Source organism: Anolis sagrei, chromosome 1, assembly GCF_037176765.1.
Source record: "Anolis sagrei isolate rAnoSag1 chromosome 1, rAnoSag1.mat, whole genome shotgun sequence".
Taxonomy (NCBI): domain Eukaryota; kingdom Metazoa; phylum Chordata; class Lepidosauria; order Squamata; family Dactyloidae; genus Anolis; species Anolis sagrei.
In genome coordinates this window covers 194,026,470-194,051,915 of record NC_090021.1, presented here as the reverse complement: position 1 = coordinate 194,051,915, position 25,446 = coordinate 194,026,470, and the positions used below count along the sequence as shown (strand labels likewise).

The following is a 25,446-nucleotide window of genomic DNA, read 5'->3' as shown; positions in this document are numbered from 1 at the left end:
ATCCCTTTCCCTTCTTGTTTACAGCTGACCATGTTTTTTTTATGACAGTCGACGCTATAGGTTGTTGGGCGCCATTTTGAGTTCAAATGGTTGTTTTATATACTAGTGGTTTATCTTGTATTGTATTGTGTGTTTATTTTATGTTATGTATTGTTTTAGGTCCTTTGTGCCATTTGTAAGCCACCCTGAGTCCCTTCGAGAAGATGGAGGTGGGGTACAAAAATAAAGTTATTGTTATTATATTATAGTTTTGCACAATAAATAAGATATGTGCAGTGAGAGTAAGAAATTGTGGTTTTTTTTTTCAAATTATAGTCTGGCCCCACTCCCCAAACAATCTGAAGGACTGTTGGGAGATCAGAGCTTAATTATTAAATTCAACAATTTGAATTTAGTTATTAGATTCAGTCATGAGGGCTTACTTTAATCCAGAGCATGGAAAAATTAACAGCTCCCAGAATCCCATAGCCCAATGTCCAGTGGAAGCTGTAACCTGGAAAAATAACATTTCCAACCATCACATTGGTTTGGCCACCAAGTAGCAACAATTTAGTTTATGATGTTTTAGTATTGGACTACAATTCTGGCAACCAGGACTCAAATCCCTATTTGTCCATGGAAACCTTGGGCATGTCACATTCTCTCAACTCTGATGAGACAAAGGTGAAGCCCTTGTAAATGAAACAATTTTACTGATCAGCCAACTGGGCTTATCAAAACAGAAAATATAAACACAACATACAGTTTACATCAAGTCTAAGTAAAATCATAAAAATACAAGTTCAGATAGAAAAAGTGGGAATAGCCAACTTATAACCAAATGTACCTTAGGTGTATGCATCCGATTGTCCTTGTTCCCCTTACACTGTATACCAATTTGATCAATATATTCTGTTCTCCTTTTAAATGCTTTAAGCCAATGGCTCTTAACCTTCCTAATGTTGCGGCCCCTTAATACAGTTCCTCATGTTGTGTTGACCCCCAACCATAAAATTATTTTCATTGGTACTTCATAAATATCATTATATGCAGGATGTATTTTCATTCACTGGACCAAATTTGGCACAAATACCCGAAACGCCCAAATTTGAATACTGGTGGGGATGGGGGGGGGGGGGGATTGCTTTTGTCATTTGGGAGTTGTAGTTGCTGGGATTGATAGTTTACCTACAATCAAAGAGCACTCTGAACTCCACCAACGATGGAATTGAACCAGTCTTGGCACACAGAATTCCCAAGACCAACAGAAAATACTGGAAGGGTTTGGTGGGCATTGACCTTGAGTTTTGGAGTTGTAGTTCACCTACAAACAGAGAGTAGGAGAAGGGCTTTTGGTGGGAGGATTCACAGTCTGATTCCAAAAAGGAAGAGAAGGATAGGTGAAGAGATTTTCAGCCTTCTTTGCCAAGGTCTGATGGTCTTTGGAGACCCCTCTGAAACCACCATCATGACCACCACCACCCCCCCAGGGGTCCCGACCCCCAGGGTGAGAAACACTGCTTTAAACAGATAGGAGGCAACTTTTGTTGTTACAACAGAGTTATAACCAGCTAGTAAGAACCTTGTAAACATAATACTGTGATAGGTTCCCATTAAGTATCATAATGTCAGCAATGACTGAAGCACACCACAACAGCAACAACATATGGGCAAAATAAATCCTTTTTTCTCACATTAACTCCTAGATCAAAGTTCATAAAGCCACTTTCCTGCTGCAGGCAAACTGACAACATCCCACTGCATTGCTGACCCTAATACCTTTTGTGAAGAAATAAGCTCTTGTTCCATCGCCTCTTACATAGAAATTATCTGACAGGCAGCATCCTAGAGTGGGAGGAAACAAGGGAAAAGGCAATGTCATTTTCACCAGTGAATCACAAGCAAATAAACAAAGCCTGTATCTCCCTGAACATACCTTTCTTAAAACGAAGCTGAGAAGCATCATATCTTCCATAGTCTCGAAACAGCATCATCCCACCAGGTTTCAATAGTCTAGCCAGCCTGCTTACAATTCTTTGGGTCCTGCGGAAAGAGAACAGTGTCCTGTTCATCATATGACAAAATATAAAGTGGTATCTTGCATCTTATTTTTGAACCCCACTGTGGGACTGCAAGTGGCCTGCCTGTAACAGGACACATTTTTGCTCTAATTTATATCCTACTTTTCCATTCTCTATAAAATAAAGAGGCGCTCAAAGTAGTTTACATACAATAAAAGGCAGGAAAAAGGAATAACCTATCAAAATAATGTCAGTTTATGGTTGATTCACAATATAATATTCTAAAAACATTAAACATAGCACCCACTTTTCAACAAATGTTGCTTTACCCTGCCATGATCTCCCAATATAGGCCAATCACAAGAGAACTACAATGGCTGAATTCCATGTCATTCTGGATAAGAAAATGGTAGATCTTTTCCAATTAGCTACACATTTTTTATAGTTGTGAGTAAATATACAGTTGTTGTCAGATCCAACATTACTAACCTTGAAATCAGCCACTGCTGATACCTGAGCTTCAAGTGTAATCTTATGTTGGTTAACATTGTTCTTCACATTATATATTCACTGTGTTATATATTCACAGACACAGTGAAGACATCTGCCCTTACGCTATGCTACTCTGTTATTGAGTATGCATGCCCAGTGTGGAACACATCTCACCACGCTAAAACAGTAGATGTGGCTCTTAATGAGACATGCCACATTATTACAGGGAGTCTGCGCCCTACACCACTGGAGAAATTACACTGTTTAGCCGGTATTGCACCACCTGACATCCACCGGGGAGTAGCAGCCAATAGTGAAAAGACCAAGGCAGTGTCATCTCCAGCTCATCCCTTGTTTGGGTATCAGCCAGCACGTCAATGACTTAAATCAAGAAATAGTTTTCTAAGATCTACAGAGACACTTGCTGAAACACCTAAGCAAGCGAGAGTCCAAAAGTGGCAGGCTCAAATCCAGAACCTCAACCAATGGCTGATACCAAATGAGAGACTCCCCCCTGGGCACACAGAAGACTGGGTGACTTGGAAGGTGCTGAACAGACTGCGCTCTGGCACCACGAGATGCAGAGCCAACCTTAAGAAATGGGGCTACAAAAGTGGAGTCCACAACATGCGAGTGCGGAGAAGAGCAAACCACTGACCACCTGCTGCAATGTAACCTGAGCCCTGCCACATGCACAATGGAGGACCTTCTTGTGGCAACACCAGAAGCACCCCAGGTGGCCAGCTACTAGTCAAAGGAAATTTATTCAACTACCAAGCTTGCAAATTTTGTGTTTTATCTGTTTGTTTGTTTTGTTTGTTTGGTTGCCCCTGACATGATAAATAAATAAATAATAAAATGTTATATATTATATTGTTATTTTATTCTTTTTAGATGTGTGTAGTGTGCATAGGAATTTGTTCATGTTTTCTGAAAAATATAGTCCAGCCCCTCAACAGGCTGAGGAACTGCCTTCAGCTTAAAAAGTTTGAAGACCCCTGTTTTAGGGGATCATATTAAAAACACAAAATTTTAAAACTGTGTTATTAATTTTAAAAAAAGATAACGTATTACTCTTTTAATAAGTAAGTAACTAACTAACAATGTTAACTGGGCGCTCCATGCAATTATAGATTTTGTAAAAAGTTACAAGCAACAGGGTACTTTCAAAAAGTAACTTTCTAAGTATGAGCCACAAGAAAGAGAAGGCTGCTCAAAGGCACCTAATCTGACCTGCTCACATTAGGGACAGGAGAGAAGCTGAAGACACTCTTTTAAGAAGAGAACATAAGACTGTTCATTTTCTCTCACTGGTAGCCACAAAATCCACTCATGGCAGTGAAAGACAGTGTAATGTATTTGCCAAGGGCCCTTCCCTTCATGCCATTTTAGCCTTCACTCACCTGTCAGGGTGAATAGAAGAGAGGACGAAGACAAGGAGAATGATGTCCAGGCTCTCTTCCGGGAAGGGATAGGGGGAGTCCTCATCACACAGGTCATGAACAAAGGCAAAGCAATGGGAGGAATCAAAAGATGGGTGTGACTGTCATGATTGCCATTGAAAGAATAAAAGAGATTTAAACCAGTTAGAATATTTCCTAAAAACAGACATGCTTAAACTAAACCTTGCCTCACCCAAATCATTTAATTTTGTAAAATATACTTTTTTATTGTTTTTTATTTAAAAATATGAGCAGTACATACAAAATAAAACATAACAGAGCATTGCAAATCTGGAGTCCTACATTACAATTTCTGAGTTCTGATTATGGCAGGAATACACTAGAGTTTGGGGCAAACCCCTAGAAGTGGCTAGGGGGGCTTTTGCACAATTAAACTTGTGCACCAGTTGTGCACATACCTTAGGAAGTTAGACTTGGCCACGGTAGCTCATGCTCTAGTTACATCCAGAATAGACTATTGCAACTCGCTCTATGTGGGGTTGCCTTTGAAAACTGTTTGGAAGCTTCAAGTAGTCCAATGGGCGGCAGTCAGGCTGCTCACTGGAGCGGGGTACAGGGAGCCCACAACCCCCCTGTTATGCCAGCTCCACTGGCACCCAGTCTGCTATCAAGCACAATTGAAAGTGCTGGCTTTAGCTTACAAATCTCTAAATGGTTCTGGCCCATCTTACCTGTCCGAACTATCTCCCTCTATGAACCATCTCAGAGATTAAGGTTTTCTGGGGAGACCCTGCTCTCGGTCCTGCCTCCTTTGCAGGCGGGACTGGTAGGGATGAGAGACAGGGCCTTCTCAGTGGTGGCCCCTCGTCTATGGAACTCCCTCTCCAATGAAATCAGATCAGCCCCTTTTCTTCTGAACTTCAGATAAAAACTTAATATGTGGCTTTGGGACCAAGGTTTTGACAAGTAATTGGAGCAGTGCCATAAGTGACCACAAATCAATGTGATTGACAAATGGAATAGTCCTGGATTATATTTTGGATGGTGTGATTTTAACTGATGTTTGATGTTTTAATTGTTTGTTCTTAATTGTAATTGTTTATTTGGTACATGTATGTATGACATCAAACTGCTGCCTGTTTTAGGACCACCTTGAGTCCCCTCCATGGGTGGGAAAGGCAGGATACAAATATGGTAAATAAATAAATAAAGAAATAAAGGTGAACTACATGGATCAATGCTCTGACTTACTATACTAAAGCATCCTACAGAGGGACCTCAGTTCTCAGATTGATTTGCGAAGTATCATGTATACTACAGGGGTCAGTTTGAAAAGATCTTTATACTCCATTCAGTGGACTGTGCAAAATACTGTTAACAATTACTAGAAGAGAGATCACAAGGTACACAACCATAATGCCTTGAAAAACTCAAGTTGGGTCGAGCAGTTGTAAATGACCCAAGAAGAGGCCACTTTTGATGACTGGTGCCAAGACTGAGAAGGCATTGACTTCAAAACCAAAAATCACAATTTTCTGGGCAGTGGGACACAGAGTAGCAGCTTTGATTCTGAATTATGTGCCTGTTTAGGCAGTGTGACTGCATTAATACACCCAAGACACATTGCTTGCTTTTTCACTTCACAAGCATGATGTTTAAAAAGAAAAAGAAATGAATTCTAAGCAGCTGCAGTAGAGCAGCCCTGAAACTTGGTCTCTTGAAGGGGTCTGTTTTGCTGAAATCAAGAGTTTTGGGATGTAACCTTTACTCTAGAATGAATATTACATATCAAATACCTTGATCAGTTCCACTGCTTCTGAGGCAAAATCACAGCAATACAGAAAGACTTCAGGAATGTTGCTGGGGAGAAAATAAATTTAAATTTTCCCAACTGATTTTGTGAAGAAACATAGTATGTTTTCAAATATGACCCATTAAGTAAATCAGCATTTGGAGAAAGTGGGAAATAGGGGACGCAGGGGAGGATGAAAACATGGTGAATGCAGGTAAAGGGCTGAACTGGTAAAATATCCTAGTTTGGGAAATAAAAACATTTTGGCATCTTGCTATATTAGGTCTGCTCTGTCACAGAACTGTACCTGGCAATACCTGCTTTGTATTTTAATCAGTCCAGAAGGAGTTGTCAATTGTACTTTTCCCTGAATGGCAAACTACTATTAAGCAGGACACTGGCAGAAGATAATTTTGGATTTTACTACAATAAAAAGAGGACTCTTGGAGAGCAGCAGTGCAAAATTTGTCATTTTGATTTGATATTATAATTTTGGTTGACTTTGATATGACAGTCGCTCCCTTGTCACCTCCAGCCTATAATTACTACAGAGGAAGCGTATCTCTTACTCTTTTAATAAATATAAAGTTGTATTCATAAGTGCCAAGAATATTAGTTGTGTGTGGAGAGAAAAAGAGATATTCTACAAAACAAAGCAAAGCATTTACTCCAATGAAAATGAGTAATATATATTGGGAGTTGTAGACCAAAAACATCTGGGGACCCTAGGTTGAGAACTACTGGTCTAATACATTACTGAACATTGAGTCAATAAGGACTGACTATACACTCCAGCATACTGATACTGACTGACTTCTAAACTGTACTGCTTCTGAAGTAAAATTCTAACACACTACTGTACTGACTTCTAAAATGGGGCTTCAGGCTGAATAGTCCTAGATCTGGTCACTTGATGACTTGGTGTTGAACGTGTGACTCAGTTCTAGAGTAATACAATGCTGAATTAATATATATCAATATAAGTCAGGTTGTGGTTTGTTCAATTTTGATTCTTGGTTTTGTCCTAAGGAATCCCTGTAACCATAGTTAGTTATCTACAAATCATAATGAGAAGCCAGTTTGTTATTAGCTTATGAACTATGCAATTCTGAAAACAATTGTTGTTATGCTTCAAATCAAACTATGATATTTACTTGTTTTCCTAAATGTCCAACCTGAAGCAGAAACCAATTAAAGAAACAGGAGAGAAAGAGACAAATGTGATTTGCCTGGGTTTCTGCAGGGGGATTCATGGTTAGACCAACAAATGGATAGAGTAACAAATAAACCGCAGATAAGTTTAATATGTAAACATAGCTAGCAAGTAAGAAGGTAAAGGTAAAGGTTTCCCCTTAGTCCAGTCATGTCTGACTCCGGGGGTTGGTGCTCATCTCCATTTCTAGGATGAAGAGCCAGCGTTATCCCTAGACACCTCCAAGGTCATGTGGCCGGCATGACTGCATGGAGCACCGTTGCCTTCCTGCCGGAACGGTACCTATTGATCTACGGTACTCACATTTGCATGTTTTCGAACTGCTAGGTTAGCAGAAGCTAAAGCTGACAGTGGAAGCTCACGCCGCTCCCCAGAATCAAACCTGTGACCTTTCGGTCAACAAGCTCAGCAGCTCAGCGCTTTAACCCACTGCACCACTGGGGCAAATATGTGAACACATCCTAAACCATTAGAGGACTGTGGTCTGAAAGTAATCACATTGTGGCTCAGAAACCACACACAGCTACAATAGAAAAATAACGCTCCCAGGGAGGTCACAACCCTAAATCAATGGAGAGTGGGAAAAGTTCATGTGACCCAACTTCAATAAGTGGACCTCACCCAGGTACACTTTTAGCCATGTTGTATAAGGGTAGGAGTTCTCTTTCTCTTTTCCATGGAAGAGCAAGTGATGATAGCAAGTTCCCTAAATGAAATGAAGGGGAAGATTTCTGCCCTGGGATGCCATATGTGCTTCATATTACGTTAGCACAATGGATGCCTTTTTAAATACAACTTAAAGATCTTTTGCAGAGGGAAAAGTACGCTCTCACAGCATCTTACCCTAAAAAACAGATACTATTAAATTACAAAGACAGATGGAGTAGCTTAAACAACACAGACGTTTTCCTGCAATGGTATAATAGCTCTGCCTTGCACAACTGATAGTATCTTTGGCAGGCACACTAGCTATAATATCTATAACAGTGATACTCATAGTGGTGGTCTGTGGAGCCATTGCTTACTGCCCTATGGCAAGTTTCCAAGAAAAGAAGGAATTGTTTCAGTCAATGAGCACAGAAATGGTGTTAGGCCTTGGCATACTGAGAAAGAAAACCCCCTCCCCGCCCCAATATCAACTGGCTTAAGAAGCAATGCTATATGATTGTATATCCCAACATATATGGAGAGAGAAAAATGTACATTCAATTCCACGATGTTTCTTTAGCAAAGTTTTGAATTCTCCTTACGTGTCTGTGTTTGCCATTAATAGTTTCCTTTTGGGGGGAAAGGTTATCGGTCTAATTAATTTGTTTTGCAATATCTTTATAGATCTGATCCCATCTTGACTTCCATTTTTGGATAGTGGAAAGAAATACTCTTCAAAGCAGAGAAAAAACCAAATGTCCATCCTCTAATATTGAGTGAATAGAGCATCTCACAACTCTTAGAAAATATGGCATATAGAAACCAGCTTAACATGATCATATTTTAAACGCTTATTAGTTAAGTTAGTTAATTAATTAATTATTCGTTTATTACTTGGTGTTGTCTAGGTTAGCATTTTCTTTGTGACTTTTTTTCCTTCCTCCCCTTTCCTCATATGCCTTGTCCATCGGTCTTTTCTTCCTGTCCTTCTGCCCTTGCTTTCCCTCATACGTCTTCACCCCTCTTCCTTCTTTTTCTTTCTTCCCTTTCTTTTTTCATCCTTTTTCCTCCTTTCCCTTCTTTCTTCCTCTTTTTCCACTTCCCTTACTTTATACCTTTCTCTCTTTTCTTTGTCTTCTTTTATCCAGCCTTTTCTTGGTAATCACACTCTTTCACCCTCTGACTAAGAGGTAGACAAATACACCTTCCAAACTATAAATCTTCATTAAATTGCTTACTTCTGTTGGGTTTCATTCCTGGACTGCACAAGTCTTTGTGTCATCAAGTTTCTAGTTGTCAATGAGTAGCTAGCCTAGATTCAGGGCCAAGCTCAGGCCCTCCACATGTTTCCTAAAGGGATTTGTCTTTCTACTTACTGCTAGCCACTTTCTCCACCCTCTTTCATGATGTAGTAATGAAAATCTATGAGGGAACTTCCTTTTACATTTAAATTGTCCCAGGAACGCCATGCATTCTCCACCATGTCACTTCTGCTTTTCTTTCTTCCAGTGAGGAAGCATTTTGCCTCTCTGTAGGCAAAATGTAGCTGCATTAATTTTTTTTTTTACATTTTACCTTCTTTAGAAGATGAGATTTAGCAAGCTGTTTAGCTCCAGGACTTTTCTATCAATCATGTATTTCTTTTTTACTTTAAGAAATCTTTTTGAACCTAAAGTTCTGACTCAGCCATCGTAATGAAGAAGAATATCCCTTCTCACCATATGTAAGTTTCCGCTAGTTATGGAGTTTACTCCTGGTACTCTGCTATGTTTAGGTGGAATTACCCTAACTGACGGTTATATTTTGAACCAACAGCTCAGATTCCCCAACAAGTTCCTTTTCTGATGTGGATGTCCCTACTGTGGCCTTCAGTACTGTGCTTTTGCCTCACGGTGTGGTCATTTTCTGTAGCAGTAGCTATGAGCCTGACTGCTGATTGGAGGGAAGGATATTAGAGGCAAAGATTAAGTACTTTGGCCACATAATGATAAGACAGGAAAGCTTAGAGAAGACAATGATGCTGGGGAAAATGGAAGGAAAAAGGAAGAGGGGCCGACCAAGGGCAAGGTGGATGGATGGTATCCTTGAAGTGACTGGATTGACCTTGAAGGAGCTGGGGGTAGTGACGGCCGACAGGGAGCTTTGGCATGGCCTGGTCCATGAGGTCACAAAGAGTCGGAAATGGCCGAACAAATGAACAACAACAACAAAAAGCTACTGGTAACCCTTTCTAACTATATAATTCTTTCTTGTGATCTCATCTAAGCACTGTTTTCATGCATACCTATAGGTCAGTAGCTAATCCTGTCTATTCATATACTGCCCTCTGCTGGATGTATAAGTAACATACACATTCTTTACTTTTGGGGGCCCTCACCCTCAAACAGGATGTGTTTTAAATTTGAAACTCCACAATTATTTTAATTTTGGTGGTGAAGGGGATGTGTGCCAACTATGGTCCAGATTCATCAAGCCAAGTAGGAGCCTTTGTAGTACAAACAAATCAACCAACAGGTTGCTGTAGGTTTTCTCGGGCTGTATGGCCATGTTGTAGAAGCACTCTCTCCTGACGTTTCACCTGCATCTGTGGCAGACATCCTCAGACTTCACAACCTCTGAGGATGGCTGCCACAGATGCAGGAAAAACGTCAGGAGAGAATGCTTCTAGAACATGGCCATACAGCCCGAAAAACCTACAACAACCCAGTGATTCTGGTCATGAAAGCCTTCGACAATACATTAAACCAACCAATATACAAGCACTTATATAGATATATAAACACGTTGTCTTTGCTGTATTACTTGCTGGCTTATTCTTTTTGAATTAATTTGTTTCTTCTTTTCCTCAATATGATTTTTGAACAATAGAAACACATCTAAGAATGCAAGCTTTTGCTCGTAAATGACTCATTTAGATTTGTGCCAGTTTTATCAAGAACTCAAGTGAAATATCAAAGAAATGTGTCAATTATTCATTATGTAAATCTACTGCAGAAATTGACTGTGGTGTGTACAATACATGAAGGCTGCAACAGCAAATGATCGGTTGTGTTAGCAACACTTTTCATACAACTTGACATCATCATCTCGACACACAATACTTGTCAACATAACCACTTTATATGTTCAACTGTGAATTATCAATTACTGAACAATTGAGATGTTAAGAGAGTACCAAGCATATATGAACACACCACTTTCAGAGGACCTTAATTGGGAATTAGTGTGTTTAGTATTGCTTTCCCTAACCTGTCAACCACAGCTCCCATCATCCTTGGTTATTGATTATGCTGGCTGGGGTAAATGAGAGTGAATGCTGGGGTAGTTTAACTCGCGGAGCTTTGGTAGAACAATGGGTTAAACCAGGGGTCCTCAAACTAAGGCCTGAGGGCCAGATACGGCCCTCCAAGGTCATTTACCCGGCCCTTGCTCAGGGTCAACCTAAGTCTGAAATGACTTCAAAGCACACAACAACAACAATCCTACCTCATTAGCCAAAAGCAGCCCCATACTTCCCAATGAAATACTAATAAGCTTAAATTTATTAAAATTGTTCTTCATTTTAATTATTGTATTGTTTTAAAGTGTTTTTTTGCACTACAAATAAGATATGTGCAGTGTGCATAGGAATTCATCCATGTTTTTTTCAAATTATAATCCGGCCCACCAACAGTTTGAGGGACTGTGACCTGGCCCTCTGTTTAAAAAGTTTGTGGACCCCTGGGTTAAACCCTTGTGCTGCTGAACTGCTGACCTGAAGGTTGGCAGTTCGATCCATGAGACGGGGTGAGTTCCCGTTTGTCAGCTCCAGTTCCTGCCAACCTAGCAGTTCGAAAACATGTCATGTGTGAGTATATAAATGGGTACCACTTCGGTGGGAAAAGGCAAAGAGACACTCCAAGCAATCTTGCAGGCCACACAATCAGGAGATGACAATGCTGGCTTGAAAATGAAGGAAAGATCCTCCCCAGAGCCAGAGATGAGCCGGAAATGAAAGGAGAAGCCTTTGCCTTTGTTTGTGTTTGTGTGTCTCACTGTATATGATTGTAAAGGCATTGAATGTTTGCCTGTGTATGTAAATGAGTCTCCTAGGGGAGAAGGGCGGAATATAAATAAAGTATACTACAAAGTATACTACTTTGTCTGATCAAGAACACAGGACAGATTGCATCCTTGTTAGCAACTGATTTGTGTCTAGTTAATCATAATCACCAACATAAATAAATACAACCCCCATGGATGAGCCACAGGGGCTATATGAATCAGTAAGCTCTTTAGGGGCACACAACTATCACAGGTAGAATGCGAATTGTGTGTCCCTCATCAGTCCTAGCCTACACAGCCAATGATGACAAATTTCGGGAGCTGGAATCTAAAAACATTGGCACGATTCCCATTCCTCACATACAGTGAAACTTTCATCAGCAAACCAAACTGTTCTCACATCATTAATTTATCAGATGACTTTTGCTCTGAGCCAGGGTAAAACAGCTTACCAAACAGCTTTCAAAATAGGAACAACACTGTTTCCAGCACCACAGCCAACCTGTTAAAAAATAAAGGGGAAAAAACACTTTTAAATCCCTAATTTTTTCCTCCAGTTATTCTTAAATCTTGGAGTAAATTAAAGAGGATATTTATAAAATTCTCAAGGGATATTTCTACAAGCCTTTTCTACCTAACAGTAGAATCTTAGTGGAAAGGACTCCAACCCATCTGACAGTACGTCAAAAAGTTACTTTACTAAGATAAGAAAAATGGCTGCACAGAGACAATAGCTCAAAAATTATTGCTGCTTTGTTGTTTTCCCTCAATGCACTGAGTTGCATACAAACAAAATGGCACACAAAAGCCATAACCCGCTCTTAGTCATCACAGAGAATAATTAAGTAAGCTAAAGCAGAAATACATTTTTTACACGATGTTAATCAGTAAAATTCACAAAAATGTGAATACTTCATTTGGTTCTAAGTTTTTAGTCAGAAGGGAAATACTACTGCTTAAGATATTCAAAAAGGCCTTGGAAAAGATATGAAATATTTAATTTCATTTTTTAAAAAAAGAGTTTAGTTTAGAAAAGAGTATGTGCTTGTAAATTGTGACTTTCTGATCAGACATCAAAACTACAAATTTTGGATTGTTAACTACAAATCTGTATGCATCTGTAGCTCCACTCAAGCCCCTTCTGCACTGCCATATAATCCAGATTATCAAAGTAGATAATCCACATGATCTGCTTTGAACTGGATGATATGAGTCCACATTGCCACATAATCAAGTTCAAAGCAGATAATCTGGATTTTATATAGCAGTGTAGATGGGGCCTCACTTTACCATGGAAACCCAAGAATTGAGATCTAAACCCAGAATTAATGAACATATGGACAACCATATGCTGAAGGTTATCATTGGCCATTTCCCACAGGGTTGAAAGTAGCCCAGCTCATGTTTTCTTGCAGTCCAACCAATTAGGGATACAGCAAGAAGAACACTGTGTCTGATACAGTCTGCTACTGAGCACAATTCAAAGTGCTGGCTTTAGCCTATAAAGCCCTAAATGGTTCCGGCCCAGCTGACTTGTCCGAACGCATGTCTCTCTATGACCCACCTCAAAAGTTAAGATCATCTGGGGAGGCCTTGCTCTTCATCCTACCATCTTCACAAGCGTGATTGGTGGGGATGAGAGACAGGGCCTTCTCAGTGGTAGCCCCTTGTCCATGAAACTCCATCCCCAATGAAATCAGATCAGCACCCTCCCTCCTGTCTTTTAGGAAGAAGCTTAAGACATGGCTCTGGGACCAAGTATTCAACCAGTAAATAGGATAACGGACTAATGGAATTGACAATTCGACAAGACTTGAACTACAATCTGGAGTACGTAAATTTAATTGATGTTTTAATAATTACTGTTTAATTGCATAGTTTTAATTGTATTTGTTTATATTTGTATTGATATGTATTGGCATTGAATCGCTGCTTGCTGTAAGGCCACCCTGACTCCCCTTTTAGGGTGGGATGAGCGGGATACAAATATGTGAAATAAATAAATAGATAAATAAATAGATAAATAAATAAATACAGTAGTTTAGACCAGGACCATTGCCTTGGGCTGAGACTGGAAATAAAGGCCTTATCCTTCCCTCTTCTCTGCCATCTTTAATCAAGGCTAAATCCCATTGGTCGCCCCTTCTGAGCTCCCCCAGAGACACATAATTCTCCATTTACTTATCTCACCCAGGGTTTTATCAATCTTATTCTGTGCATTTGGCCCACCCAGCATGCTTTTATCACATTATTTTGCATCTATTTATTTCATTTTCTGTTATTATATGTATTTTATTTTGATGCTATTATTTGCTGTTTGTATTTTATTTTATTTTGTTAAGGTAATTCTGGGCTTGGCCTCATGTTAGCCACCCTGAGTCCCCTTTGGTGAGATGGTGGCATGGTATAAATAATAATAATAATAATAATTATTATTATTATTATTATTATTATTATTATTTGAAACACAACAAGATGAGTCCACAGCAGACAAGATCACTCTGCTGTCTGTTGTATTGGATCACACGTCGGACACTTCCCAACTGTCTAGGACTGTGTGATGTATTGGTGAATAATGTGTGCAGATCTCAGTAGGGTAGCCTTTTGCAGCTGGAAGATGGTAATCTTCTCAGTGCCGATTGTGTTTAAGTGCAAGGCCAAGGTCTTTAGGCACTGCACTCAGTGTGCCGATCACCACTGGGACCACCTTTACTGGTTTGTTGTTGTTGTTGTTATTATTATTATTATTATTATTATTATTATTATTATTATCTGAATGACGAAATAGTTGTTTTCCTGCTATTAGCAGAAATTCTAATTAAAGAGGAATGGCACAGCTAATTGGATCAGGATTGCTGAATGGGGGCAGGAAAGAAAGTGAAAAAAGGCTTGAATATTTCTGTATCCTTACAATATTATATCTTTGATTTCAGCATTTTGAAATCTCAGGGGCAACACCATGCAGAAATGTGTGCACATGAAAGGAATAGTGTGTACGCATTGGGCCCCTGATTCAGTAGTCCACAGGGCTAAAAACACCTCAAAGTGCTGTACCTCTAATATTCTGTGCGTAGCGTCACTACCAGGGAAGTCTTTTCCAAAACACTTGCTACTTTGGTGGTTGCCGTCGGAGTAGTTGTGGCAAGTACTGAAATTACTTCCTTGCACAGAAGAAGCTTTTACAAGAGAATTATCCTCACAAAGGCAGTTGTCTTCAAGTATGCTGGTCAATGTCAAATGAGAGTTCCTTTTGGCTGTTGAATCCATTTGGGTACCATGGTCACGTTTTCCTTCTGGGAGAATTTCTGGAAACTCTGAGAACAGCCAGTTGCGATCTTTGAAGAAATTGTTTTTATGAGTCTTGTAAAATTGATCCCAGTATTTACTGGCTTCCCTCTCGTATTTGTCTAGAAGTAAAAACACACACAAGGACACAGCTGAAAAAACCATGAAAAAATGGTCAAACGTAAACATTACTGATGGCAAAGATAAGGGTGGAGATTAAGTGAGTTGGTAAACAGACTCATGGGAGCCCCCAGTGGTGCAGTGGGTTAAACCGCTGAGCTGCTAAACTTGCTAACCAACAGGTTGCAGGTTCAAATTCAGGGAGCAGTGTGAGCCCCCACTGTTAGCCCAAGCTTCTGCCAACCTAGTAGTTCAAAAACATGCAAATGTGAATAGATCAATAGGTACCACTCTGGCAGGAAGGTAACAGCGCTCCATGCAGTCATGCCAGCCACATGACCTTGGAGGTGTCTACGGACAACACTGGCTCTTTGGCTTAGAAATGGAGATGAGCACCAACCCCCAGAGTCAGACACGACTGAACTTAATGTCAGGGGAAAACCTTTACCTTTACTAAACAGATTTATGTCTGTGTTTTCTCCCACAACTGGGAACTAAGGCAGCTTCCAATACAATTAAAAAAAGATCTTGCATAAAAAAACACCAGAATAAATCATATATATTAAAATACAAATTAAATTGCTCATACAATAGAGATTCAGTTTAATTTATTTATTATTTATTTCCTTCATTTCTACCCCGCCCTTCTCCCACAAGGGACTCAGGGCGGTTTTACATAAGCATCAGTGATGCTGTCAACATATACATCCGATTAAAAACAGTAAAGCTTGATTAAAACATTATAAAAATCATCAAAAAATTCATTTAACATTCAGCTAACACGCCGCTAAAACCAAGATCCAGCCAAACCAATCCAATGTCGTAATATTCAAGTTTCCTTTCCAAGCTGCCATTGTCCTCTGATCAATGCATCTAGTCGAACGCCTGCTCCCACAGCCAGGTCTTCAATTGTATCCTGAAAGACAGGAGGGAGGTGGCCAGCCTGATGTCCTTAGGGAGGGAGTTCCACAGACGGGGGGCCACTGCTGAGAAGGCCTTGTCTCTCGTTCCCTCCAACCGCATTTGCGAGAGTGGCGGGATCGAGAGCAGGACCTCTCATGACAATCTTAAGCTGTGTGATGGTTCATAGCAGGGGATACGTTCAGACAGGTAAACTGGGCCAGAACTGTTTAGGGTTTTAAAGTTTTAACCAGCACTTTGAATTGTGCCCGGAAGCTAATCAGCAGCCAGTGAAACTGGCACAACAAAGGAGTGGTTCGCTCCCTGTACGCCACTGTTGTTAGCAACCTGGCTGCCGACCATTGGACTAATTGGAGCTTCCGAGTAGTTTTCAAAGGCAGCCCCACGTAGAGAGCGTTGTAGTAGTCTAATCGGGATGTAACCATAGCATGGACCACCGTGGCCAAGTCAGACTTCTGAAGGAATGGGCGCAGCTAGTGCATGAGTTTTAATTGTGCAAAAGCTCTCCTGGCCACCGTCAAGACATGGGGTTCCAGGCTCAGCGATGAGTCCAGAATCACTCCCAAACTGTGAACCTGCGTCTTCAGGGGGAGTGCAACCCCGTCAAACACAGGCTGTAACCCTATGCCCTGTTCAGCCTTTTGACTGACCAGGAGTACTTCTGTCATGTCTGGATTTTTACTCTGTTCGCCCTCATCCAGGCCGACACAGCAGCCAAGCACAGGTTCAGGACCTGCACAACCTCCTTAGTAACAGGTGGGAAGGAGTGACAGAGCTAAACATCATCCACATACAGATGACATCTGACCCCAAAACTCCGAATGATCTCTCCCAGCAGCTTCATGTAAATGTTAAGCAACATGGGGGACAGTATGGAGCCCTGCGGGACCCCGCAAGTCAATGGTGTCCCCCAGCAATACCTTCTGAGAACGACCCTCAAGGAAGGACTGGAGCCACTGCAGCAGTACCCCCAAGTCCCATATCCCTGAGGCGTCCCAGAAGGATACCGTGGTCGACGGTATCGAAGGCCGCTGAGAGGTCCAGCAGAACCAACAGGGACACACTCCCCCTGTCTAGCTCCTGGCGTAGATCATCTACCGAAGCTTAAGCTTAAGTTAAAGCAGTTTTAAATTTCTCAATAAGACAAAATTAAGAGTCAAATTAAGTTGCTCACATGAACCATATGAAGGCATGAAGATAACAGCCAATCTATTGCCTATAATTAACATGACTTGCACCATAGTGTCATGAATAAATTACAACCAGCAGATATGCTATATTTATTCTACAATTCCCTTATTCAAAGACTCTTCTGTGGTTCAGCTCCTCAAATATCTTGCTCTCTAGCCTTGGCAAATCATGAATAATGAAAAATGCACAATGGCTTTACAATTGTCACTTTTCATATCCATACATCTTCGTGCTTGGCTTTTCTATTCCTTAAAAAAATAACGGTACTGTTTCCTCACAAAGACTATAGACAGAGCAATGTTGAGAAATGGCATTTTTGGACCACAAATCCCCCAAATCCCTAACCTTCTCACTAGCTGAAAATTTATTTGTTTTTATTTACTTGCAAATATTTGCATATAACTAGATTCAAATATTTCAAAGCAGTTTATAACAATGAACATATATAATACACCAATATGAATACAAGACAGCTATTATTAGACACATGTTTCTGAAATAAATACGTTTTAACCTGCCACAAAAATAAGAATAGTTGGAGCATGTCGATTTTCAAGGGGAAACCACTGAAAGATGATATATCATTATCTTGCCTTCTTGATCAAGGTAATCAAACCAATTCTGGCCTGAACTGTGACTAAAATAGACTAGACGAACATTATCACTCTGAAGTGTGAAGCTGCACTGCCACAAATCTTTCATGGTCATTTTCTCTAACAAGAGTGTGTTATTTCCAATGTGTTTGGAGTGCCGAATTCAAAAAACACAGTTAAATATGTTGTACTACACACAGTCCTTTCACAAATTACCATATATGCTTGAGTATAAGCCGTGTTTTTCAGCCCTTTTTTAAAGCTGAACACGCACCCCTCGGCTTGTACTTGAGGCAAAGTTATTTATTATTTTACTGTTGTTATTATTATTATTATTACATATATTATTTTACTCTATTATTAATACATTTATTATTTTACTTTATTTATTATTGTTATTATTACATTATTATTTTTATTATTGTTATTATTACATTTATTATTTTACTCGATTATTACTGTTATTATTACATTTCCATTATTTTACTCTATTATTATTGGAAGGATACATAAGCACATTTACATTGAAGAAAGTTAGAATAATGGTTTAATCAGAGTTGGCCAGTCTTATCTTAAATTACAGTTTTATGTAAATATTAAAAAACATTTACTGATGCCTCAATTAATGTAATCTATTTTTATTTTGAAATGTACAAGTAGCTGCTGCATTTCCCACCCTCGGCTTATACTCGAGTCAATATGCTTTCCCAGTTTTTTGTGATAAAATTAGGTGCCTCGGCTTATATTCAGGGTGGCTTATACTCAAGTATATACAGGTAGATCTTTTTTATCAATTCAGTTATTTTTCAGTTTTTGATTTAGTATGGATGCTTACATTCCAGTGTGATTTCTTTTAGTCTTTTGAACTGATTTTTTGTGTTTCATATGAACAAGCAAAAGTGTTTTGAAAGTCTATTCGACTTCAAACCCCTTATTTGTTTATACTTTATCTCCCAAAGAAATCTTATTCAGTCACATATTTCAAAATACAAATGTCAAAGTAAACTGTGTATGCGATGGAGCAAATGTGAGGTTATTTTTAGAGTTAGAATACCAAATTCCTACATTTAAAAAAAAGTGTTTATGATCCTCAATTTTGTTTCTGAATGTATGGCCTAATGTCACCAAACCTGGGTCTATATCGGGATGGAAAAAATGTGGCAGATGTTTTCGGACTCCACTTCCCACCAGTCTAGCTAACACAGACAATAACTGATGGGAGTTGCCGTTCAACAAAATTTGGAAGGCCACTCTTGAACTAATGGTGAATCAGAATTGCTTATGGAATTGATGCAAGACATTGCAGCAGATGGACTCTCAGGTTTTGTTTTTTAATGTTCCACTGCAGTCATGCAACCATTGATAAGTAATTATTCTATATGTGTATTTTCCAGTGTTCACTGGAATACTCACTGTTGTTTTTGATATATTATTCAATGCACAATTTCTTGAATATATTGTATGTACTCATATGTATAAAGTTATGTACAAGCAGTCCCAAAGAAGATAGGTTCTGTAGGTTTGTTCTTAAACTGAATTTGTATGTAAGTCGGAACAGGTTAATTTTTTAAGTGTAATTGCAGACACATACACACACACACAATGCAAAGCCATATATACAACCTTTGGATCTTATAGGGAAGGGTTAATACCCCCATGTTGTTTGTTTTCTTATCTGTGCCCCTGTTCAGAAGATTTCACCTCACTTTCTGTCCCTGTGATAACTGGATTTTGAAAAATTTGTCTTGTTGTGGAAACAAGGACTGGTGATAAAGCTTCAATGGAGACACCTTTTCCCCATGATAATAACTCTTTCACGGGTGAGTTTCCCTTCCTAGGGGTAGATTTCACTCACTTCCTGTTGCTTCACTCCTGTTTGTAACTATAAGTCATTTGTAAATCAAATGTGTGTAACTAGTGGACTGCCTGTATATACTTACAAGTTGATTGTGATCTGGAGGTCATTCCGCAAAGAGAGGAAAGCATGAACTATTGTTTTGTAGTTACCTATAAAGCAGTGGTTCCCAACCTTTTTTTGACCAGGGACCACTTGACCAGGGACCACTCTCCAACATTAATACCAAAAGGGTTACAAATCGGTTTTTGGTCAACTTTAGATTTGGTTTGGTTATTTGGGGTGCTGATTCAGAAAACTGCATTGGACAGACCACATCAGCTCTAGTTTCTGATACAGAACATATGTCTTCCAGTAGTCAGCATCTGCTCGGCCACAGAAAACCATATTTAATAAGCCTCAGCACTATAAAAGGGTTTCTTGAGACCAGTCACTCTTGTTGCAACGGTGAGGCTGCGGACCATATTTTAGTTCTTGTGGACCACTGGTGGTCCACGGACCACAGGTTGGGAAGCACTGCTATAAAGAAGATAGGCTGTTGCTTTATATACGGTCATAGATTCTACTCTAGAACTCCTTTCATTTGCAAGACATTGCAGTGTCATGTGATTTGTTCAAATGCACTGCGGTATTATGGTTCTAGAGATGCTTTGGACTGACCATGGGGCCTTCAGTGTGAAAACCTTGCCTTCTATCTCTGAGCTAATCCCAATCCCCCTATTTCCAAGTCCTCGTGTGAACCCCTTCTCCATGTAAATCATCAGGCATAGCTGTTGGCTTTTTGTTGTCATTGATGGCTGTGTTTCATTTTGGTTAGGGCTTTGCCAATTTCAATGTCCTCTGAAAGAAGAGAAATCAAAACCGAGCAGCATGTAGAATGGCAACTTCCCTGTAAAATGAAAGGCAATGGCTCCTCCTAGTTAATAAGCATTGCTTCAGAAGCAGCTTACCATGTTAATAAAGTGCTTGAATGCCTATCAGTGTATTCATTCTCATCCTTCCTTTTTTTATAGCAGGGACCTCCACAATACTGCTTTTTTGGCAATATTGCAACATGTCAGGGAAACGCTGTCTTTTATTTATTGCTTTTTTACAGTCATTTCTGAGGACCCAAAATAACCTGCTCATTAGTTTCAGCCTGGCTCATTGTTAACAATAAATAGGTCAAAATGTGCTGCCACATGCAGAAAGAAGATGAAGCTTTTGGAGGAAACATTATTGGCAATGCTCACCTATTCCCATTTTAAACATGTAGGCATTCGTGGGGAAAAGAATGGCTCTCCAAGTTCAATATATCTCAGCAATAAGCATCTGCCTGCCTGCCTGCCTAGCTCATTTAATTCATGGCGAATGCTCTCCATGTTGAAATTATTCTTTTGAAATACTAAGAAGAATATCATTTGCAAGTTCTCACTTATTTCTACCTTAGATTTTAAGCAATGCGGTTAGAAGGAAAATAAATTCTGGATGAATGTGTTAACTTAATTGGGGAGGTAAGATCTGGAAGAAAAGAATGTGCACATAGACACACAAAATGTAGCTTCTCCAGCGAATTAAGGGCCACAGCAAGACCAGCGTCTGTCTTCTTTGTCACTATCAATGCTGATTTGTTGTGATGTAATATTTTATTTATTTATTTATTATTTACAGTTTTTGTGAATTCTATGTTCCATCCAAATAAATGTTAATACTCAATAATAATTTATAGGAATAAGTATTAAAAACAGTAATTTACAATGGACATTGCACCACAGGCAAATAAAACCAATAAATTCAATTTACTATTTAACACAGTGTTTCTCAACCTGGGGGTTGGGATCCCGGGGGGAGGGGGTGTCGCAAGGGAGTGTCAGAGGGGTCACCAAAGACCTCTAGAAAATACAGTATTCTCTGTTCGTCATGGGGGTTCTGTGTGGGATGTTTGGCCCAATTCTCTCCTTGGTGGGGTTCAGAATGCTCTCTAATTGTAGGTGAACTATAAATCCCAGCAACTCCCAAATGTCAAGGTCTATTTTCCCCAACTCCACCAGTGTTCACATTTGAGCACATTGAGTATTCGTGCCAAGTTTGGTCCAGATCCATCATTGTTTGAGTCCACAGTGCTCTCTGGATGTAGGTGAACCACAACTCCAAAACTCAAGGTCAATGCCCACCAAACCCTTTCAGTATTTTCTGTTGGTCATAGGAGTTCTGTGTGCCAAGTTTGGTTCAATTCCATTGCTGGTGGAGTTCAAGATGCTCTTTGATTGTAGGTGAACTATAAATCCAAACATTTACAATTCCCAAATGACAAAATCAATCCAACTCCACCTGTTGTAGTAGAGCCTGTTAGTAACACTGCAAGTGGTGGTATGGGTGTCAGAAGGGGGAAAAGGAGTGCTCGCGAGCAAGAGCTAGATGAAGAACAACAAAAGAAAAGGGTCCGGGATATACTTATGTCACCTACCAACGAAGACTCCTTCGAAGGGTTTTCTGAGAGTGAAGGGTCAATGAGTGTGGGAGAGGAAGAAGATACAGTGGATGTGAATAGGGGAACTAAGAGGGTTACTCGGGAGCAGGAATCGGATGAGGAGCGACAAAGGAAGAAGATCCGGGATATACTTACTGCTCCCACAAATGAAGAGTCTTTCATGGGTTTCTCTGGGAGTGATGGGTCTGGGAGTGATGGGGACGGGGATGACACACTGGATTGGACTAAGGTTCAAGAGGTGCGAGACGTATGTACTCAGCCAATGTCTAGTGACACGTTTGTGGGGTTTTCTGGTGGTGGGAATTGGCAATCGGGAGATACTGCTGAGTCTTGGGGAGATCTAAGTCTTGACAAGAGGTGGAAGAGTCGGAGGGATGGGAGTCGGAGTTCAGGTGTGGTGGCAAGAACAGCTATAAGAGATGATGGCAGGGCAGAGGTCAGCTCATCATCGGATGATGAAGTGTAAGATAAAAGTAAGCACTGAAGTGGAGAATCTTTGCAGAAGGCAAAGTGTTAGTTTCGTGCCTTGGGTTTGGTCGCTGCCGCTTTCGTGTTGGGTTTGGGTCCTGGATCTGCAGGTTGCTGCTTTCGTTCGTGTTACAACTCGGCTTGGATTCTTGTGAGTGCAGATTTCCCCTTCCTTGACTTCAGACTGCTTTTGACTACGACGCTGCCTACGTGGACTTTGGAACCTCGCAACTTCGGACTTGGCTTTCTTCGATCTCAGTCTTCGTTTGACTACGTCTTCTTCCTTGAGGCTCTTTGTTTGTTCGTCCTTAACTTGCTGTGTTATTTTGCGTGACTTTTGAAGTACTTCAGTTTAATCTGGATCCTTTCTCCAGATAATCCGGATTATTGCTTTAGTTTGATTTTTGAACTGGAACTTGCTGCTACTTTTGAGTTTTGACCAGGGACACTGAAGTAAGTCCCTTTTGCTTTGTATTAATAAACTCTACTTTTGGACATTCTCTTGAGTCTGGCTCTTTAAGGCGTCTGGGTTCCAACACCACCAGTATTCAAATGTGGCCATATCAGGTATTTGTGCCCAGTTTGGTCCAGTGAATGAAAATATGTCCTGCATATCAGATATTTACATGACAATTCATAGCAGTAAACTACAGTTATGAATTAGGAATGCAAATAATTTTATGTTTGGGGGTCAGCACAACATGAACTGTATTAAGGGGTTGCAGCATTAGGAAGGTTGAGAACCACTGCTCTAACCACACAAAAAATAAAAAGAACTGTGATACTTATAACCCATTACTTCCAACCTTGGACAGTGAGCTGGATTCAATATACATTGCTACTGCCTCTCTTGGCAGTAGCAATATAATTTAAAATAAAATCCAATTCCACCCATTTTATCTTACCAGTAATTACTACTCAAACATTAAACACACAGCAATGTATCTATAAAGATTACAAAGATAAAGAGCTGATCACACGGAACTTAATAATCCAATTGATTTTAAACCTTCTGCTCTCCATGCTATTTGCTAATGAAGCACGCTGATATGCAGTACGGTATATGAAATCCTGTTCAATCAAGGTTTATGCATTTTCCACTCCAGCTTTGTCAATTGTGATTGGTCAGCCTGGAGTATTCAAGGGGCCCCAGTGGCTTGATGGGTTAAACCATTGAACTGTTGAATCTGCTGACCTAAAGGTTGGTAGTTCGAAGCCACAGGTTGGGGTGAGCTCCTGCTGTTAGCCCCAGCTTCTGCCAACCTAGCAGTTCGAAAACATGCAAATGTGAGTACATATCGCTTTGGTGGGGAGCTAATAGAGGCACCCATGCATCCATGCTGGCAAAATACGACCAGGAGGAGTCTATGGACAACAGGCTCCTCAGCTTGGAAATGGAACAAAAGCATCTCCTCATGTCCAGAGTTGAGCACCACCTCCAGAAAGCCGGACATGAAAGCAGAAGCCTTTACCTTCATTCTGTGTATTTGTATGTCATTGCTATTCCACTGTATCAAAGGCATTTAATGGGTTGTTGTAGGTTTTTCCGGGTTATATGGCCATGTTCTGGAGGCAATTTTTCTCCTGACGTTTCACCTGCATCTATGGCAAGCATCCTCAGAGGTAGTGAGGTCTGTTGGAAGTAGGAAAATGGGTTTATATATCTGTGGAATGACCAGGGTAATGTTTCAGCTGATCACCTTGATTTGCATTCAATGGCCTGAAAGCGCCTGGCATTGAATGTTTGCCTATCTGTGTATGTTGTAATCCGCTCTGAATTCCCTCAGGAAGATAGAACGGAATATAAATACTATCAAGTATTATTATTATTCACTTACATTTCTAAGCTTTTGTACCTATTGTTATTAGGAAAAGGAGAGCATTGCTTTTTTTTTTTTTTTACATTTCAATTAAAATGATTCTAATGAAAATCTCTAACAATAAAATAATGTTTGTTGGTGGCAGCCAAAAATGACCAGGACATTATTCCAGATACTTTTAAATTAGAATAGTTTTGCAACTTCATCCAAGTTACAGTATCCAGTTTCAAGGTGAGAGAGAGTTTATTATTGACAAGGTGGCAGAGTCATATGCTGCCAGAAGAACACAGAAGACATCTCAAAATGTGGCAGAGTCTTTCTATTGTCATCCAAGTTGCAGTGAGAAGTTTCAAATAAAATTCCAGGGGCACATCTAAGAAACAAAAATTAGGACTGCAGAGAACTGTTATTTGAGAACAACACAGAGAGAATTCTGTAAATGCGTTGTGCTCGGTCAAAATGCATCTGTAAAAAGATAAAGGTTTTCCCTTGACATGGAGTCTAGTTGTGACCGACTCTGGGGAATGGTGCTCATCTCCATTTCTACGCCGAAGAGCCGGAGTTGTCCGTAGACACCTCCAAAGTCACATGGCCGGCATGACTGCATCGAGCACCGTTACCTTCCCGCAGAAGTGGTACCTATTGATCTACTCACATTTGCATGTTTTCAAACTGCTAGGTTGGCAGGAGCTAGGACTAACAGCGGGAGCTCACCCCGTTCCCCAGACTCAAACCACTTCGAACCACCAATCTTTTGGTCAGCAAGTTCAGCAGGTCAGTGGTTTAACCTGCTGTGTCACCAGGGGCTCTGTACCAGACTGGAAAATGATTTTGATATGGATTTCTAACTTTTGGGCAACTGGATCCACATTGAAAAGAAAATCACCTGGCAGATCTTGGACTGTTAGGACAATAGAAAATTTGGAAGCATCCACTCAGCAATTGCCAAGGTGTTCCATGCATAAACCTGCCACGGTACTGGGAATATCAAGTTTGAATTAGAGGAGGATTCTGCAGGCCAATTTAAAACTGCATCCTAACAAAATGAGTTATCTGATATGATTCTTAAAACCCACTAAAATAACACTGTTTTATGTATTTTTCAGAAATGTATAGATTTTTCCTATACCC

The 25,446-nt window shown here is 40.1% G+C and overlaps 1 protein-coding gene across 3 annotated transcripts in view; it reads right to left on the bottom strand.

The window, feature by feature from the left end:
* The window catches only part of METTL8 (methyltransferase 8, tRNA N3-cytidine), a 46,395-nt gene that overhangs the window by 6,246 nt on the left and 14,703 nt on the right, over positions 1 to 25,446 (bottom strand). For 2 of the 3 annotated variants that reach the window (XM_060778932.2, XM_060778940.2), the window contains 6 exons: positions 14,647 to 14,999; positions 12,045 to 12,094; positions 5,692 to 5,755; positions 3,896 to 4,035; positions 1,916 to 2,022; positions 1,759 to 1,824 (listed from right to left, as the gene is read on the bottom strand). In XM_060778932.2, coding sequence (XP_060634915.2) covers positions 1,759 to 1,824; positions 1,916 to 2,022; positions 3,896 to 4,035; positions 5,692 to 5,755; positions 12,045 to 12,094; positions 14,647 to 14,999 — 780 coding nt within the window. Of the gene's footprint in view, positions 1 to 422; positions 494 to 1,758; positions 1,825 to 1,915; positions 2,023 to 3,895; positions 4,036 to 5,691; positions 5,756 to 12,044; positions 12,095 to 14,646; positions 15,000 to 25,446 lie in introns of all 3 variants that reach the window. The other variant, XM_067471582.1, reaches the window with a different exon arrangement.